This window comes from Lathamus discolor, chromosome 6 (assembly GCF_037157495.1).
Source record: "Lathamus discolor isolate bLatDis1 chromosome 6, bLatDis1.hap1, whole genome shotgun sequence".
NCBI lineage: Eukaryota > Metazoa > Chordata > Aves > Psittaciformes > Psittacidae > Lathamus > Lathamus discolor.
In genome coordinates, this window is record NC_088889.1 from 1,116,221 (window position 1) to 1,131,843 (window position 15,623).

General features: G+C 60.9%; 1 protein-coding gene across 1 annotated transcript; it reads left to right on the plus strand.

The window, feature by feature from the left end:
* The first annotated feature begins 375 nt into the window (after nucleotides 1-375).
* LOC136017218 (ras-related and estrogen-regulated growth inhibitor-like) lies at nucleotides 376-11,408 on the plus strand. The gene is made up of 4 exons (XM_065685314.1): nucleotides 376-556; nucleotides 6,787-6,843; nucleotides 8,818-8,891; nucleotides 9,521-11,408. The coding sequence occupies exons 1-4, from the start codon at nucleotides 460-462 to the stop codon at nucleotides 10,004-10,006; spliced, it is 714 nt and encodes a 237-aa protein (XP_065541386.1). The 5' UTR covers nucleotides 376-459; the 3' UTR covers nucleotides 10,007-11,408.
* Nucleotides 11,409-15,623: the final 4,215 nt, after the last annotated feature.

Below are 15,623 nucleotides of genomic sequence, written 5' to 3' on the forward strand. Positions count from 1 at the left end.
GCGGAGCGGCTCGGCTGGGTTTGGGACCACGCTGTGCCTGGAACATGGAGCGAGGGAAAGGCTGGGGCCGAGCCAGCTCCTGTCTTGTCCTCATTAACTCCTCTCGCACGCAGGAGCAGCCGAAATCAAGCCGGGATTGCCGGGGGGGGGGGGGGGGGGGAGGCAGCCCCGGGCCGTGCTCCCCCGCCTTGGGGAGCTGGTTTGGGGCCGCTCCGCTCTTCCCTCTCCCTGCCCCGCTCAGGGCAGCAGCTCCTGGGGCTGCCGCTGGCACCCGCCGGAGCTGTTTGCGTGCGGGGAAACTGAGGCACGGAGCCCGCCCCGCCCCGCGGAGGGAGGAGGAGGAGGAGGAGGAGGAGCTGGGGACCGCCCGCACCGACCCGCGGCCGAGCCCGGCCCTCGGGGCGGAGCCGCCGGAGCAGCGCCCGCCGGAGCGGGGAGCGCCGGAGCCGCGGCCCCGGGATGAGCTTCCCGCGGCCCCTCCGCCGCTCCGTGAGCCTCAGCCCGGCCCGGACCCTGCGCCTCGTTGTGCTGGGGCAGAGCGCAGTGGGCAAGACAGGTAGGGAGGGGGCCCGGCATCCCCCCCCCCCCCCCCCGGTATCGCACCCGGTAACCCCCGGTACCCTTCCGGAAACCCTTTCCTGTCACCCGCTGTCCGCTCCGCGTTCCCCTGCCCCAGGTCTCATCGCCGGAGTCGAGCCCCCGGGGCAGCTCGGTCGCGCCGGGATGGGGATGGAGGGATGATCCCTGTGGACCCGGGTCGGTTTAAGGGCATCCGGCTTGCCGGGATCCCTCGGGCTCTGCAGCGGGGGCTCTTCCCGGGGCTCGCAGGAGCCGAGCTCAGGCTTGGGTTTGCGCCGGTGCCTTGAGTCCGGGGCTCGCTTGGAGCGAGGCGAGGTTTGCGGAGCCTCCCGGAGCAGCGCTGGCTTTAGTTTCCCTTTAGGAAAAGTCCCATTCCCAGCGCTTCCCTCGGTGCTCCCACCTGTGGGGATTGGGATGCTGAGCCGGGAGCACCTGAGCTGCCTCCTCCATCCCCCTCCTGCCCAGGAATCTCCCTCCCGTTCCTCCATCCATGTGGTGAAGGCGTCCAATGCTCCCGTTCTGGGCAGCATCCAGCGTTCCAGGAGCAGGGATGAGGGGTGCTGATCACCGAGGGACCAAAGGTGCTGTCCGTGTGGGTCCGCCTTGTTTCCATTGCAGCGGGGCGGGGGAGCAGGGATGCCCGCAGAGCCTGGGGACACGGCTGTGTCCTTGGGCAGGGCAATGTCCCGCTGCCTTCCCTCTCCATAGAGGAATAACCCCGGCAGCGGTGGCACCTCCGCCTGGCTCGTGGCCAGCGGCTCTGGCTGCTGGTGCTGCTGTGTTTCCATATACAGTAACCGGCCAGCTTCCAGCCCGGAGCCACTGGAAAACCAGGATTCCCTGCTTGAATCAAAGCAGGAGACTCCCAGGTCTGGGTAAGAGCCCGGCACTGGGAGCGCGGTCCAGCTCCAGGGGTACCCAGAGCGCAGGGGGGGTCCCTGCACTGTGTTTGGCCTCGAGCAGAGGGAGCTGAGTGATGGTTGCACAGAGCGGAGTGCTCCAGCTCACCCCCTCCAGCCTGAATCCATGAATCCCACCGGCGTGCAGCCGGCATCTGGGAGCTGCGGGTCCCTCCCGCAGGCACACAAGAGGCTGCTGTGCCTCCTCCATAGGGTTGGATCACGCCGAGGGTTTTCCATGGCTCCCGGTGGCCGGGTGTCTGTGGGTCTGCCCTGCAGTGGCTCAGCTCCCTTGTGCCCTCAGCAGTGTGGGTTTTGCTGTCCCTCCGGGCTGTGCTGGTGACACAGACCATGGGATCGGGGCAGAGGGAGGGGATCCATACCCGACTCATGCAGAGAAGAGCTCGGAGCATGCCAGGAACGTGGAGCAGCCCCTTGGAACGGCAGGAACATGATCCCCTGCAGCACTGACACCGGTCTCTGCCCCCTTGGGTGCCTTCCCTGCACGTCCTCCCCTGCAAAGGGACACTGGGGCATCCCCACTGGGTGCTGTGCCCAAGGGCTGGGTCCTTCTGGCTCTGAGCCCCTGCACCCACTGGAGCTGGGGACCAGGACACCTCTGGCTGGGGAGGATGGGCTGCAGGAGGCAGCTGGTCCCCAAGGCAGGGGGAGGAAGGGATGTGGCATATGGGGATCCCCTGTTTTGGGGAGGGGTGCAGGGGGGTGAGGGTGGCTTCCATCCGAACCCATCCCTGAGCCACCAAGCTCCTGGTCCTGGCAGGATGCTCAATGCTGGAGCATCACCCGGGTGAGCTGTTCACATCCATCCCTTGGGAAGCAGAATCCAGGTTGGGAAAGCTGAGGGGGCCGAGATGGGTGAGAATCAAAAGGGGAATTAACATCCGGAGAGCTGCAAAAGTGTGTGTGTGGGGAACCCCAAACCCTCCATTCTCAGCAAAAGAGTTGGATTTTGGAGCAGTTTGGAAATCTTTGTATTTCCCTCCAAGTCTTGGGATCCTCCGAGCAGGTTTGGGTGCAGCCCCATGGCTGAACCCCACCGGTAGTTTAAAGACTTGGTCTGGGTGTAAATCACCTGCGGAGGCTGCAGTTACCTCCACCAGTGTGAACCGTGCCGTGCCTCCGAGGAAAGCTCTGCTTAGGGACCACCAGCTGGAGCTGAATCGATGCTGGTCCAAACGGGATATGAACTTAACCTTTCCGCTTTGGGGGTCACCAAGAAGAGCCCTTGCTGAGGTTACTTATGCTCAAGATGGAGGGGAAAAGGCCCTATACAAGGCTCATGGATGCGCCAATGTCTCTGCCTGCATCCGCGCCTCCGGCTGGCAGCTCCACTCGTGTTCTTGTGCTCCAGCCAGCTTTTAATCAATGTAATTGGCTCCCCTTCTCGCACAGCACCGTGTGCTCCAGGCCTGGTGCTGCCTGGTGCATGACACAGAGTCAGGTGCCTTCTAGAACCCGAGCCTGGCTTCCCTCGTGCTGCCCCTGCTGATGCGGTCACCTCCTTGAAGCTGCTGATAGGAGCCTCCTGCGGGATCCTCGCTTATCTCCATGGAGCGCTTGTGGTAACTGACATGTTTGTTCCATCAGATCCCTGGCTCGGAACCCAGGGGCGGCTTGGAAGGAGAAGGGATGCTGAATGCCCCAGGCAGGAGATGCTGGGGCTGAAGGAGCAAACAGCCCGGCTCTGGCTGGAGCCTGGGATGAACACACAGATCCTGCCTGGCTTGGTGTGGGGGTAGGATGTGGGGGACATAGGAATGGCTCTAACCTGCCTGAGGGGAGACTGAGCTGAGCTCTTAGGCAGAAGCTCTTCCCTGGGAGGGTGCTGAGGCGCTGGCACAGGGTGCCCAGAGAAGCTGTGGCTGCCCCATCCCTGGCAGTGCTCAAGGCCAGGTTGGACACAGGGGCTTGGAGCAAGCTGCTCCAGTGGAAGGGGTCCCTGCCCGGGGCAGGGGTTGGAGCTGGATGGGCTATAAGGTCCCTCTCGCTGTTGTTTTTCCCTGTTCCCACTCATTTTCCACCAATTTCACTCTCTGCTCCCATCACCTTTCCAAGCCCCTTCCAGCCTCTCCGCTGCCTTTCACTCTCTGCACAGCCTGTTCCTTACCGTCAATAACCCCGCTAATGACCCATTACCGTCATTAACACCTTCCAGGGCTCCAGCATCGCTGCCATCAGCTGTGCTCCCCCCAGCCGCCCAACCACGGGGTTCTCCGCCTGCATCTGGGTGCATTTTCCCCGCAGCAGCACTGACCAGATGTGATGCACAAGAGGCCACGCAGAGGGTGTTGCATCGAACCAGCACATCCACAACCTCAGCTCATGGAGCAGCCCCCAGGCACTCTGGATTAGTTTAGAGGTCCAAGCGTGAAGATGAGTTTTGTGGCCTCCCCCTTTCCAAAGGCAGAGCGAGGTGTTCCTGAAACCACCTCTGAGAGGGTGCTTGTGCTGCCGACTGTTGTCCCCAGCAGGCATCTCCCCTTCCTGCTGCGCAGGGAAGAGCTGAGAGCTAGAGGGAAGCTCACTTGGTCTGCAGGGCTGGAGAGATGCTTCTGGGGATGCTTCTGGCCCTTTCCTGGTCCATCTTGTTGTGTCCTAAAGGCAATTCCCTGCAGAAAGGTGTTGCAAAGGGTGGGGATCATAGAACCAACCACGTTGGAAAAGACCTTTAAGATCATCCAGTCCAGCTGTGGATGGTGAAGGTGAGCAGATGAATAAGCCCTTGGCGTGGCTGGGGAGGCCTTCCCCAGCAGAAGGGCTCTCGGCAGATGCAGTGGGTCTCTTCCCCGAACCGGTCACTCCTCCTCCAGTGCAGAAGCTCCTCCAGTGCTTCACTGGGGCAGGACCGGGCCCTGCACCGCCTCCTTTGAGGTGTTCTGGTGCGCGCAGTGTTTGAGCCTCCCGTTGGGATCGCTCCGTTCCTGTTTGAGCTCCGTGGCCCAGGGCTGGTCCCTGCAGCGCTGCCCTTATGGGGCTGCTCCTGAATCATCCCCGGGCAGCCGATGCTTCCAAAGCATCCGACCCAGAGCTTCCCTTTGGTCCAGGCCGAGCTGTGAACCCACATCCCCGCCTGTTCCCTCGGTCTCTGCCAGTTCACCACCACCGTCATTATCCGTGCTGGGCGGGGTGACCCGTTCCAGGCAGGGGCTGTGCTTTGTGCCCTTGTTCTGTTGTTGTTCCTTGGCTTTGCTCTTGTTCCTCCTTCCCTGGGAAAGGCCAGGAATGACCGCTTGCCCTCTGCAGCCCTCGGCTCCAAGCTGTGGGATTCCTTTCCCGGGGAAAAGGAGTTCTCTCTCCGTAAGCCCCTGGTGCACCCTTGGGGGCAAGTTCTCTGCTGCTGCTGAACTGATGCAGCCAAGCACCGCCTCCGGGCTCTCCCCTTCATCCCGAGCATCATCACGGCCTCCTCACAGCTCTCCCGGGGCTGGTCCATGGCGCGCTCGAGGCTTGTGAAAAGCCAAGTTAAAATGTGCCAGCTTTGACTGCGCTGTTTTCCTGCATCTTCCCATGGGATGCTGCCGTGCTCTGCCTGAAATGACGCTGGGAACAGCTTGGTACCATCTCACCTGCTCTGCCCATTTTCATGCGCATCAGTGTCCCCTTGTCAGCTCCTTGTGCCACCCAGGGCGCTGGCATGGGCACCGCAAGGGGCCTGCTGCGGTGCCAGGGAGGCTTCCGCATGCTCCAGAGCAGGAGATGGGATACACCCCAGCACACGCCAGGGACAGACGCGGGTTTGGGTCCCTTTGGACCTCTATCCGAGCTCAGTGCTCTGTTAGCAGCGGTGATGGGAGCGCTCCGGCTGCCTCCCTGCCCCGCTCAGCCCAGCAGGGATTCCAGCACCTTCACTGCTTAGAAAACCTTTGCTTTTCCCCCTGCTTCCCCTTCCTGACCGCTTGCCAGCTGAGCCTCAGCCCTGTCACTTGTCCTCACACCCTATAGAGACCGTGCACCATGGCCAAGGAGCCTCTGGTTTTGGTTTGCAGCCCCAGAGGTCCTGCCCACCTCCAACATGTGCTTGCTCTGGAGCTGGTCTCTGTGTCCTTCGGCCTGCAGCGAGGTGCTGAGCTGCGGCACCCAGTGAGGAGAAGCCGCTGCCGGTTTGATGGAGCTGTTGGGCAAGCCTCCAGCCCCGCACACCTCCAGCAGCCTGGCATTAGGGTGGAATTTGGCCTTCCCATCTCCGGTCTCTGGTGCGGGGATGTGGTAACTGCATAAAGGGGTTGAATTGCCCCCACTGACTTGTGTGGCTGCTCCTGCCATCCCTCGCCCCTGCAAGGAGGAAAAGAGGGGCCAAATGATTCACTCCCTGCGTTGATGCTGTGCCAGCAGATGGAGGATGGTGCCTGCCCCATCCCTGGCAGTGCTCAAGGCCAGGTTGGACACAGGGGCTTGGAGCAAGCTGCTCCAGTGGAAGGGGTCCCTGCCCGGGGCAGGGGTTGGAGCTGGAGGAGCTTTGAGGTCCTTTCATCCCAAACCAGGCTGGGATCCTGTGGCTTTCATAGCAGGGGTTGTTTCATCCCCTGCATGCTGAGAGGTGCCAGGATGCTCCTTGCAAGGATGAAACAATGATCCCAGCTTGTGCCCAGCATCCCTGTGCCGGGAACACCAATTCCTGAGCGCAGGCATAGCAGGAAGCTGATGTGCACCGGGATGGGCTGCTCCTTGCTCAGCTCCTCCTGGTGCCGGGCACCTTCCCAGGGCTGGCTTTGGCAGCACATGGCTGGGGCCAGGGGCACCTCCACATCTGCTGTGTCCGGTGCTCCTCCAGCTTTGGCTTTCTGATGAGCCCCATGGGATCTGGTGCCAGCACCTCCCTCGCTCCCTGCTGTGAGCCTGGGCTGCCTTAAACCAGCAGTGCTGAGGTTCATGGGACCCATCCAGGCAGTTACAGCACCAGCACCAGCAGAGCCTGACCCAGCACCGACGTGCCCCGTGTTGAGCTCATCAGTGAGGGCATCGCTCCCCCGGCATAAACTTCAGCGCGTGCATAAATCAGCGCAGGGTGAGCCAGGAGATGCAGGTTATGAACCCCCCCATGCAGGTGTCTGCTGCTGCCGGCGAGCAGGCAGCTGAGGGCAGAGGCCTCTTCCTCTGCCTGGAGCATCCCATCTTGGTTTTGGTCCTCGATGCCAACGTTTGCAGCGTCGCTGCTGGGAAGCCTGCTCCTGGTGCCCCCCCGGAGCCTTTCCATGAGGCCGGGGCAGGTCTTTGCTCCATCCCTCACCCGCACCAGCTGCTGGTTCTCTGCACTGTGCCCATCACTGGTTTGTTGTGTTTCTTACAGCGCTGACCGTCAGGTTCATCACCAGGAGATTCATTGGAGACTACGACCCAACCCTGGGTAAGTGAATCCTTTCCCCTGTTGCTGCTGCCCCTCGGCAGCCCGGGGACCCTGATGCACCCAGCTCCGGGCAGAGCCCACCCTGCTCCCAAGCTCACCGTGTCCACTGGCTCTTGCAGCCCCTTTTCCTTCTCTGTTGGTTTTGTTAAGGCAAAAACCCGCTGGGGTGAGCCGTTGGCATCGCGAGGAGGCACCGCGTGCTCGGCCATCCTCTGCGGTTTGCTCTGGGGGGGGCTTTAAGGCGAAGGAGGTGTCTGAGCCCCTGGGGCAGTGGGAAGGGGCCGCCTGTCCTCTGGGTTTGAGGTTTTGGGGTACTGAAGCCACAGCCCTGCCGAACGCCCCCAAAGTGCCGGCTCAGGGGCTGCGCATCCTCCTGCCGCATCCGCTGCCACCCACCGGGCTGGGAACTGGGGGCTTCTCTGTTCCAACGCAGCTGGTTCCTGGGGAGCCTGAGGGATGGGGCTGGTTTGAAGCACAACCCCTCAGCCACTGCCCTGTGCGTCTGTTCCATGCCCTCCCCACCTGATGCCATGAGCGATGCTTCCCCTGGAGCACTTTGGTCTTCCTATAGAATCATAGAATGGTTTGGGTTGGAAAGGACCGCAAGATCCTCCAGTTCCAACCCCCTGCCATGGGCAGGGACACCTCACACTAAACCATCCCACACAAGGCTTCATCCAACCTGGCCTTGAACACTGCCAGGGATGGAGCACTCACAACCTCCCTGGGCAACCCATTCCAGTGCCTCAGCACCCTCACAGGAAAGAATTTCCTCCTTAGATCCAATCTAAACTTCCCCTGTTTCAGTTTGAACCCGTTACCCCTTGTCCTGTCACTGCAGTCCCTGATGAAGAGTCCCTCCCCAGCATCCCTATAGGCCCCCTTCAGGTACTGGAAGCTGCTCTGGGGTCCTCTCTGCCTCCATGCAATGTGAGGAACCACAGAGCCCACATGTGCGTGTTCCTGGTGCTGCTTGTGCCAGAGGAGAGGGAAAGTGCCTGTTTATCCCATAGCAGCCAGGCAGGTTCCTGCCCTGCCGTGCCCAGCACATGGGCACGGTGTGAGCGGGCTGCTCCATCTGCCCGAGCACAGCATCCTGTGAGCGTGTGGTTGCCGAGCAGAGGGATGGTGCTTTCGGTGCTGATGATGTTAGTGAAGCTCGAAGGGGTTTTGTGCTCCAGGGCTGCCCACAAACACTTTCATTGCTTGGTTACAAAGGAGCTGCTGCTTCGGAGCAGGAGCTCAGTGCTGGACGGGCAAAGGGCTGGTGAGGAGCGTGAGTCCTCCATGGAGAGGGGCTTTGGGCAAGGGCCTGTAGGGACAGGCCAAGGGGAATGGCTTGAACCTGCCCGAGGGGAGACTGAGCTGAGCTCTTAGGCAGAAGCTCTTCCCTGGGAGGGTGCTGAGGCGCTGGCACAGGGTGCCCAGAGAAGCTGTGGCTGCCCCATCCCTGGCAGTGCTCAAGGCCAGGTTGGACACAGGGGCTTGGAGCAAGCTGCTCCAGTGGAAGGGGTCCCTGCCTGGGGCAGGGGTTGGAGCTGGAGGAGCTTTAAGGTCCCTTCATCCCAAACCAGGCTGGGGTTCTGGGATTCTGTGAAAACAAACCCAGCTTCTCACGCTCTCCTGCTGCTCTCTTCCCTTGCAGGAGCATCACTCCATGACCCCTTTTTGCTCCAGCACTTGGGTTACTGTAAACCTTTCATTTCCAGTAAGGCAAAATCCAGCTGGGCACTGACTGGGGCTCTGTACCCATCAGAGCTGCTGAGCTCAATGCCATGGGCACAGGGTTGCCCTTCCAGGCACAGGGACAGGCTGAGGACCAGCTCAAGACGTGCCCTCACAACAGAGGCCGCACGGGCTGTGGGTCGCAGCAAGCAAGAATCAACTTCTCCAGCACAGCACCGAGTGCGCCCGGGTGCTCACGTCCTACCTGGGGCTCCTCTCACGCAGGCTTCTCTCTCTGTCCCGCTCCAGAGATGATTTACAGGCACGTGGCTGTCATTGATGGGGAGATGGTGCACTTCGAGATCCTCGACACCGCGGGACAGGTGAGCTCCTGCTGCTTTTCGCACCTTTGGTCCGCTGCAGCCAAACGAGCCTGCCCCATCCCTGGCAGTGCTCAAGGCCAGGTTGGACACAGGGGCTTGGAGCAAGCTGCTCCAGTGGAAGGGGTCCCTGCCCATGGATGAGCTTTAAGGTCCCTTCCAACATAAACCAGGCCGTGGGTCTGTGTTTATCTTGGAAGAAGGATGCTTTGGAGAATTCATGTGTCCCTAGCATCAGTCCCAGTGTCTTCAGCTCAGTGTTTCCCCATTCCCGTTCCTGATTGAAGGAGACACCAAGCCCTGAGATTGCAGCAGGGGAGAGCCCTGTGCTGGCTTCCCATGTAGCAGCATCCCTGCCTCTGGGCACCCGCTTTAGCAGCACCAACTCTCCCTTTCCCATATCAGGATGGGATCACTGTCACTGATCACTGTCTCCGTCTTCCACGTTGCTCCCCCCATCGGATCCAGCCCTAGGTTACCCGCGTGCTCTGCACATCACTGCCGTGCGCAAGCCCATGGCCAGAAGCCTTCAGGGAGGTGGTGATGACCCCCCCGGGAGGTTTCTGGGGTCCACCCCGCAGTGCTGGTGCAGGGAGGTGTTTGGTGTTAACAGGAGCTTGTGTGCCCGGCAGGAGGAGGACTCGCTGCAGATAGAGGAGAAGATCAAGTGGGGCGACGGCTTCGCCGTGGTCTACTCGGTGACGGACAGATGCAGCTTCGACGAGGTGATGCGGCTCTGCTTCCTCATCAACCACATCCACTCGAGCCCCCGGCGCAGCAGCGCGAGCGAGCAGCCGCCCGTCGTCATCGTGGCCAACAAGAAGGACCTGCAGTTCGACCGGATGGTGTCCACCGAGGACGGCGAGAGCCTCTCCAAAGCCTTGAAGCTGCCTTTCTATGAGATCTCCACGCGGGACAGCTACGAGGAGCCCGTGGCCGTGTTCAACGCCCTCTACCAGGAGCTCATGAGGCAGGGGCATTTCTCCCCGGGCTCCTTCAAGAGGAGGACGGTGTCGAAGCTGATGGAGAAGATCCCAAAGATGCAGGCGAGCTCCACCTCGCACTCGGCGGGACGGAGCCTCAGCTTTAACTCCTTCAGGGACTACATCCCCGAGTGAGCCGAGGCGCGGACACACGGACAGGTCTTATCCTGCCGCTTCAGCCCCAGGGCCGAGGGGCAGCGCGTGGGGCTGTGCTGGCTCCAGGAGGGAAGGGTTAGAGATGGGGAGGGTGGGATCGGGGTTCAGCAGCCTGTTTGCACAGACAGGCCTTGCGCCAGCAGGGACGATGCTCTTCGCCCATCCGTGGTCCCTCGTCCTCCTCCTGCCTGGCTGCAGTCGGCAGTGAAGCTGGTTCGTGGGGCCTTGAGTGGTGCTGGGTCAGCCCCTGGGGGCTCCGCAGTGTTTCAGCAGGGATCAGACCCTGCACAGACACATCTCTGCGGGATTCCCCTCTCCCCTGACAGAGCTGGGTCTCTTTGTGCCCTGGGGCGTGCACCCACAACACTGGGGTGACCCCAGGGTGGCTCCAGCTCCGGGGCAGCCATCGGCCAGCCCTGCCTTGCTCAGCGGGTGGCGGGGGGAAAGCCACGTCCCCATGGTCCCCACAGGGAGCCCGTTCAGCCTCTGCAGCCACCAGCATCCATCTGTCCAAGCCCAGCACTATGTTCCCATCGCCGTTCTCCCTTGGGCTGTGACCCGAAGCCACTGCAGAGGGGCAGAATCCCCGTCCCCCTGCCTATGGAGGAGCTCTTCCATCCCCACTGCCCATGGGCTGTCACCAAGGGCGTGTTTAAAAGCAAACCAGGGATTTGGGGGGGAAAAGCCTCTTCATCCCTGGCTGGTCTGGAAACCCCGTTCTCGATGTTTCAGGCTCCTTCTCTGACCCTGTAAGTACCGTCCCTGCGTAGGGCAGATGCTGATGCTCCATCGCCAGCTGGAGCCACCACATCCCCAGTGCTTTGCTGGGTGCTGCCTTTGAGCCTGCCCTTGTTTTCCATCTCCACCTCCACCTCACCCAGGCAGCCCTCCTGCGAGGGGAGGCACATGGAACACACTGGATTGCTGATGCACATTGGAACCTTAGGCTGGGATCACGCTTCTGCATCCGAGAGGAGCAGTGTTCCCAGGGCAGCTTCTCCTGTTCCTGCCTTTGCCCTGCACCCCTCTGTGATATGAGCAAACCAATGGGTGCCAATTTGAACCATGGATGCAGGGAGCTGAAAATGATGCTCCGTGCAGGGACCCCTCTTTTCTGCCCCATTCCCACATGGAAATCCACTTGGGCTGGGAGTTTGTCTCTGCTCAGAGCCGGGGCAGTAAAGGTGGAGGGAGCAGGGCTTGCAGACAGCAGCATCTTCTCCCCGCAGCATCCTTTCTCTCCCTCCATCCCACCCGATGCCCAGCGCTGCCACGCGGGGTGCAGGATGACCTGTGGGGTTACACCGTGTCCCCCCATAGTGACCTGTCACACCCTCTGCTGCTGCTCCTGTGACAATAAAAGCCATGTTGGCAACTGCCAGCGATGCCTCGGGCCTGCCAGTGCGGGGTGGGGAGTTTTCTTGTGCTCTGTCCCTTTTGGGGCCACTGTAAAGGGTGCAGGGAGGGGAAATGAAACCTCTATATTAGGGCCGGGCATCTCTGTTGTCATCTCTGTGCCTCCTCTGGAGCCAGGCTGAGAGAGCTGGGCTGGGGCAGCCTGGACAAGAGAAGGCTCCTGAAGGGGAGACCTCAGAGCAGCTCCAGTGCCTAAAGGGGCTGCAGGGAACCTGGAGAGGGGCTTGGGACAAGGGCCTGTAGGGACAGGCCAAGGGGAATGGCTTGAACCTGCCCGAGGGGAGACTGAGCTGAGCTCTTAGGCAGAAGCTCTTCCCTGTGAGGGTGCTGAGGCGCTGGCACAGGGTGCCCAGAGAAGCTGTGGCTGCCCCATCCCTGGCAGTGCTCAAGGCCAGGCTGGACACAGGGGCTTGGAGCAAGCTGCTCCAGTGGAAGGGGTCCCTGCCCGGGGCAGGGGTTGGAGCTGGAGGAGCTTTAAGGCCCCTTCCAGCTCTAACCCACCTGGGATTCTGCTGTGAGTAGTTTATACCAAGTAACACAGGTTTCTGCATGGCCAGCACCGCTCTGGGCTGGAGCCCCAGGCAGCGAGGAAATCCATTGCCTTGGGAACATCAGGGATTTAAGCAATATCCTGAAGACACCAAAACCTCCGTGGCTTGGCAGAAGGCTGGAGCAGACAGTCAGCATCCCAATGGGGTTTAATCCTCTTGAGCCAGGCTGTTATCCCAACCCCACGCTGCTGGGTTTGGGGTCAGAGGCTCTGGCTGCCAAAGCACGACCTGAGCCCTGCAGCAGCGTTCAGCTCGCTTGAAGATGCCATAAACCCCTGAAATGCACCCAGACGAGAGCCCCGCCAGCCCTGGCTTCCCCTTGGACAGATCCCTGAGGATTCAGTGCCCCAAACTGTGCTCTTGTGGTGAGCAAACAGCAGCCGCAGCCGCACCTCCCACTGCTGGCGCCCAGGGCTTTAATTAGGGCGCTGGAAAGGAGCAGTTCTAAACCGGTCCCTTGGCCTGACCCCTCGACAGGGTTCATTTCACCCCACCGGAGGGCTGTGGGTGTGTGAATGGAAGTGGGATTTAACGGAACCCTTGGAGAGCAAGCGCTTGGCTGCACGCAGGCAGCCGCAGGGCTCGTCTGTGGGAGCAGTGAGAGGGGCAGCGGGGTCCGTGTGATTCCAGAGCAGGGAGGGCCGGTGGGATACGCGGCTCCCCAGGCTGGGATGCTCCGGAGGAAGCCCCAGGCACACACCTCAGCTTCACGCCCTGCTGAGAGGTGCAGGAAGGCGGCCGGTGCTGGGGCGGGCAGGGAGGGAGATGACGCTGGTTTGGGATGAAAGGACCTTAAAGCTCCTCCAGCTCCAAGCCCTGCCCCGGGCAGGGACCCCTTCCACTGGAGCAGCTTGCTCCAAGCCCCTGTGTCCAACCTGGCCCGGAGCCCGATGGACCGGAGCAGCATCCTCCCCGGCCCGGCTCCCGGGGGGCAGCGCGGCGCCGCGGGGATCCCCGTCCCGAGCTCGCTCCGGCGCTGGGTTTATCCCACAAGGAATGCAGGGAGGTTTCCCAGCCAGAAGCTCCGTGTGGCCGCTGCTGCTTCCAGGCGCAGCCCCTCGCGGGGCCGGGAGGCAGCTTGGCCCTTGCCCACGGCTGGAAGTAGCCAGGAGCCTCTTTGGGATCAGGCTCAGCTGCATCCAGAGAGGCCGAGGGGCGGCTCAAGCCGCTCAGTGCTAATCGCTGCCTGCCGGGAGCCTGCATTGGTCTCCCGGGGCGTTTCCCCACCCCGGTATAAACCCTGGCCCTCAGGGGTGGCAAAAGGTCAGGTAGGGAGGGGCACCATTGGGGGGGATGGATGGGGATGCCCCCATGAATCCGAAATGCTCGTGGTGGGAATTCTGCAGGGCTCATGCAGAGAGGAGGAGGAACGAAAAGAGGAGGAATGAGGAAAAGAAGAGGGAGGAGGAGGAGGAGGAAGGTCTCTGCCTTCCCTGTAGCTCTGGAGGCTCAGGGAGGCGGGTTAAAGCCAAGTCCCTGGAGAGAAAGGGCTTAGAGCTGTCCTTGGATGTCTTGCAGCCCCTTGGAGGTGTTTGGTTCTGTGCGGCTGCAGCCTTCCCCTGTCTGAGAAGGGCAATGCCACTAAGGTAACATTTAAGGGGATTTGGGGGTGGAAGCCAGGGCTGTGTGGTTTGGTTTGCCCTGGAGATTGCTAATAAACCCCCACCCTTATGGAGGACCAGGCTTCAGGGCTGCTTAATGCCCCACACAGGAAGGAGAGATTGATGGAGCTGGGTATCCTGCACTGATCCTCTGGACCAATGCTCCTGTGTGCGGATGGAAATGTCACCCCTCTGGGGACGTGTGGGTGCCCAGGAGGTTGTCCTGCACCCAGGGGCCATCAGTACTTCGATGTCTGCGCTGTGATGGCTCAGCCCCATGGGGAGAAGCTGGAGAGTTTTGGTCTCCTCATCCCAAAGGCATCTCCAGGGCAGTGATTTAATTTGGCAAGGGCGCAGGCTGCAAATGTGGTTACCAGATTGCTGGGAAGCTTGGAAGAGACAAGTGAGCCAGAAGCATCCTTTCCCCACAGCTCCCTGGCCTGCTGCTCACCACCAGCAGCTCCCTGGCATGCCGAGCCTCCTTGTTATCCCCCCTGAACCCTGTCTGCTCATGCCTGTGCTGGAAAAGCCAGAGGAGGGGATGATGTGTGGGCTGAGACTGGTGCCTATGGCTTTAGCTTCTCCCTGTGTTGCACTTGGGTTGAGCCCTCCTGAGTGACAAGGGGCAGGAGGTCTTTGCACTGATGCTCAAGTCCTCTTGGTACCTGCCGCTCTGCTTGCATACCCTATGTGGGTTTGGGGATCTTCCTTACATATTAAGGCCGCTGCAGGGCTGGGATTCAACTCCAGCAGCCAAAGCCTTGCCCAGAAAGATAAACCTGTGCTTCGATGGGGATGGTAAAGCTGGATTTGGCAGGAGATGGGATCACCTCTTAGCAAGGTGCACAGAGAAAGCCTAAGAGGTGGGATGGAGCTGCACCCTTTATCATCGATCTTGTGCCTTTAGTTGTGTGTATTTGTATGTGAAATAGAGGGTTTGGGCTTTCTGAGGGCTTTTCCTGGAGGAACAGTGTGTGGATCTGGCCTCACTGCAGCCCCAAACCAGTTGTGGGGGGTGATGGGGAAAGCGGAGCTGCTGGCAGCATCTTCCAGGCAGGTCCTGCTTTTAGACACCCAAACCAGAGCAACCTCTCCCTTCACCAAAGCTATTCACTAGGCTCACGGCGCTTGCCCGGGTCATGCAATGCTCCCTCTTGTTGAGGTGCCCATGTTGGGTGCCTGGGGGCTGCTGGGTTTGGGGGTGCCGGAGGGCAAGAGCCCAATGCAGGTGGTTTTCCTTGGCACAGCAGCTCCTCAATCCCGAAGCAGCAGCTTTAGGGCAGTCTCCTGCAGCGAGCGAGGTGGCTCAGGGGCTCAGTCCCTGTCACCTCCTCACCCCCCCTGCCCCCGGTGTTCCCTATAGATCAGGGTTTGCTTGGGGTGAAGGCAGGGACAAAGGGGGCTGTTTCCTGGTGCAGGGGACACGCTGGGGTTGGGAAGGGACAATGCCTGAGCGGCTCTTTCCAACCACTGCTGCTATTTCTGTGCCCGCGTTTTCAATGCGAGTCCCGCTGCTCATTTATTGCTGTTATAAATAGCTGTGGAGCTGCCTGGGAGTTCATGGAAATTCAGGGATGCTTCCAGGGGGAATCTGGGGCTGAGATCTAGGGGGTTTGGAGCTACATCCCCCTTCTTTCTTGCTTGCTTTTAAGCTATTCAATAGCTTAGCTCTAACAAGGAGCAAAGGCTCTGCAAGGCAAAGAGAGTTTTAGCGCAGCCAAAGGCTTTTGCTGGCCCTGAAAGGAAAAGCTGGGAACTGCAATGGGGAGAAAAGCAAGAGGAAACCCCCCTCCACAGCCCAGCAGCTGCCTTGCTCCTGGGTTTCATTTCTAAGGCATCACCCCCCGGTCAGGCAGCAGCAGATGGACCACGGGCAGGTACCACAGTGGAGGTGAAGGCAGGAGGAGGGCGCACAGGATAACAGAGTGGTTTGGGTTGGAACGGACCTTAAAGCCCATCCAGCTCCAACCCCTGCCCCGGGCAGGGACCCCTTCCACTGGAGCAGCTTGCTCCAAGCCCCTGTGTCCA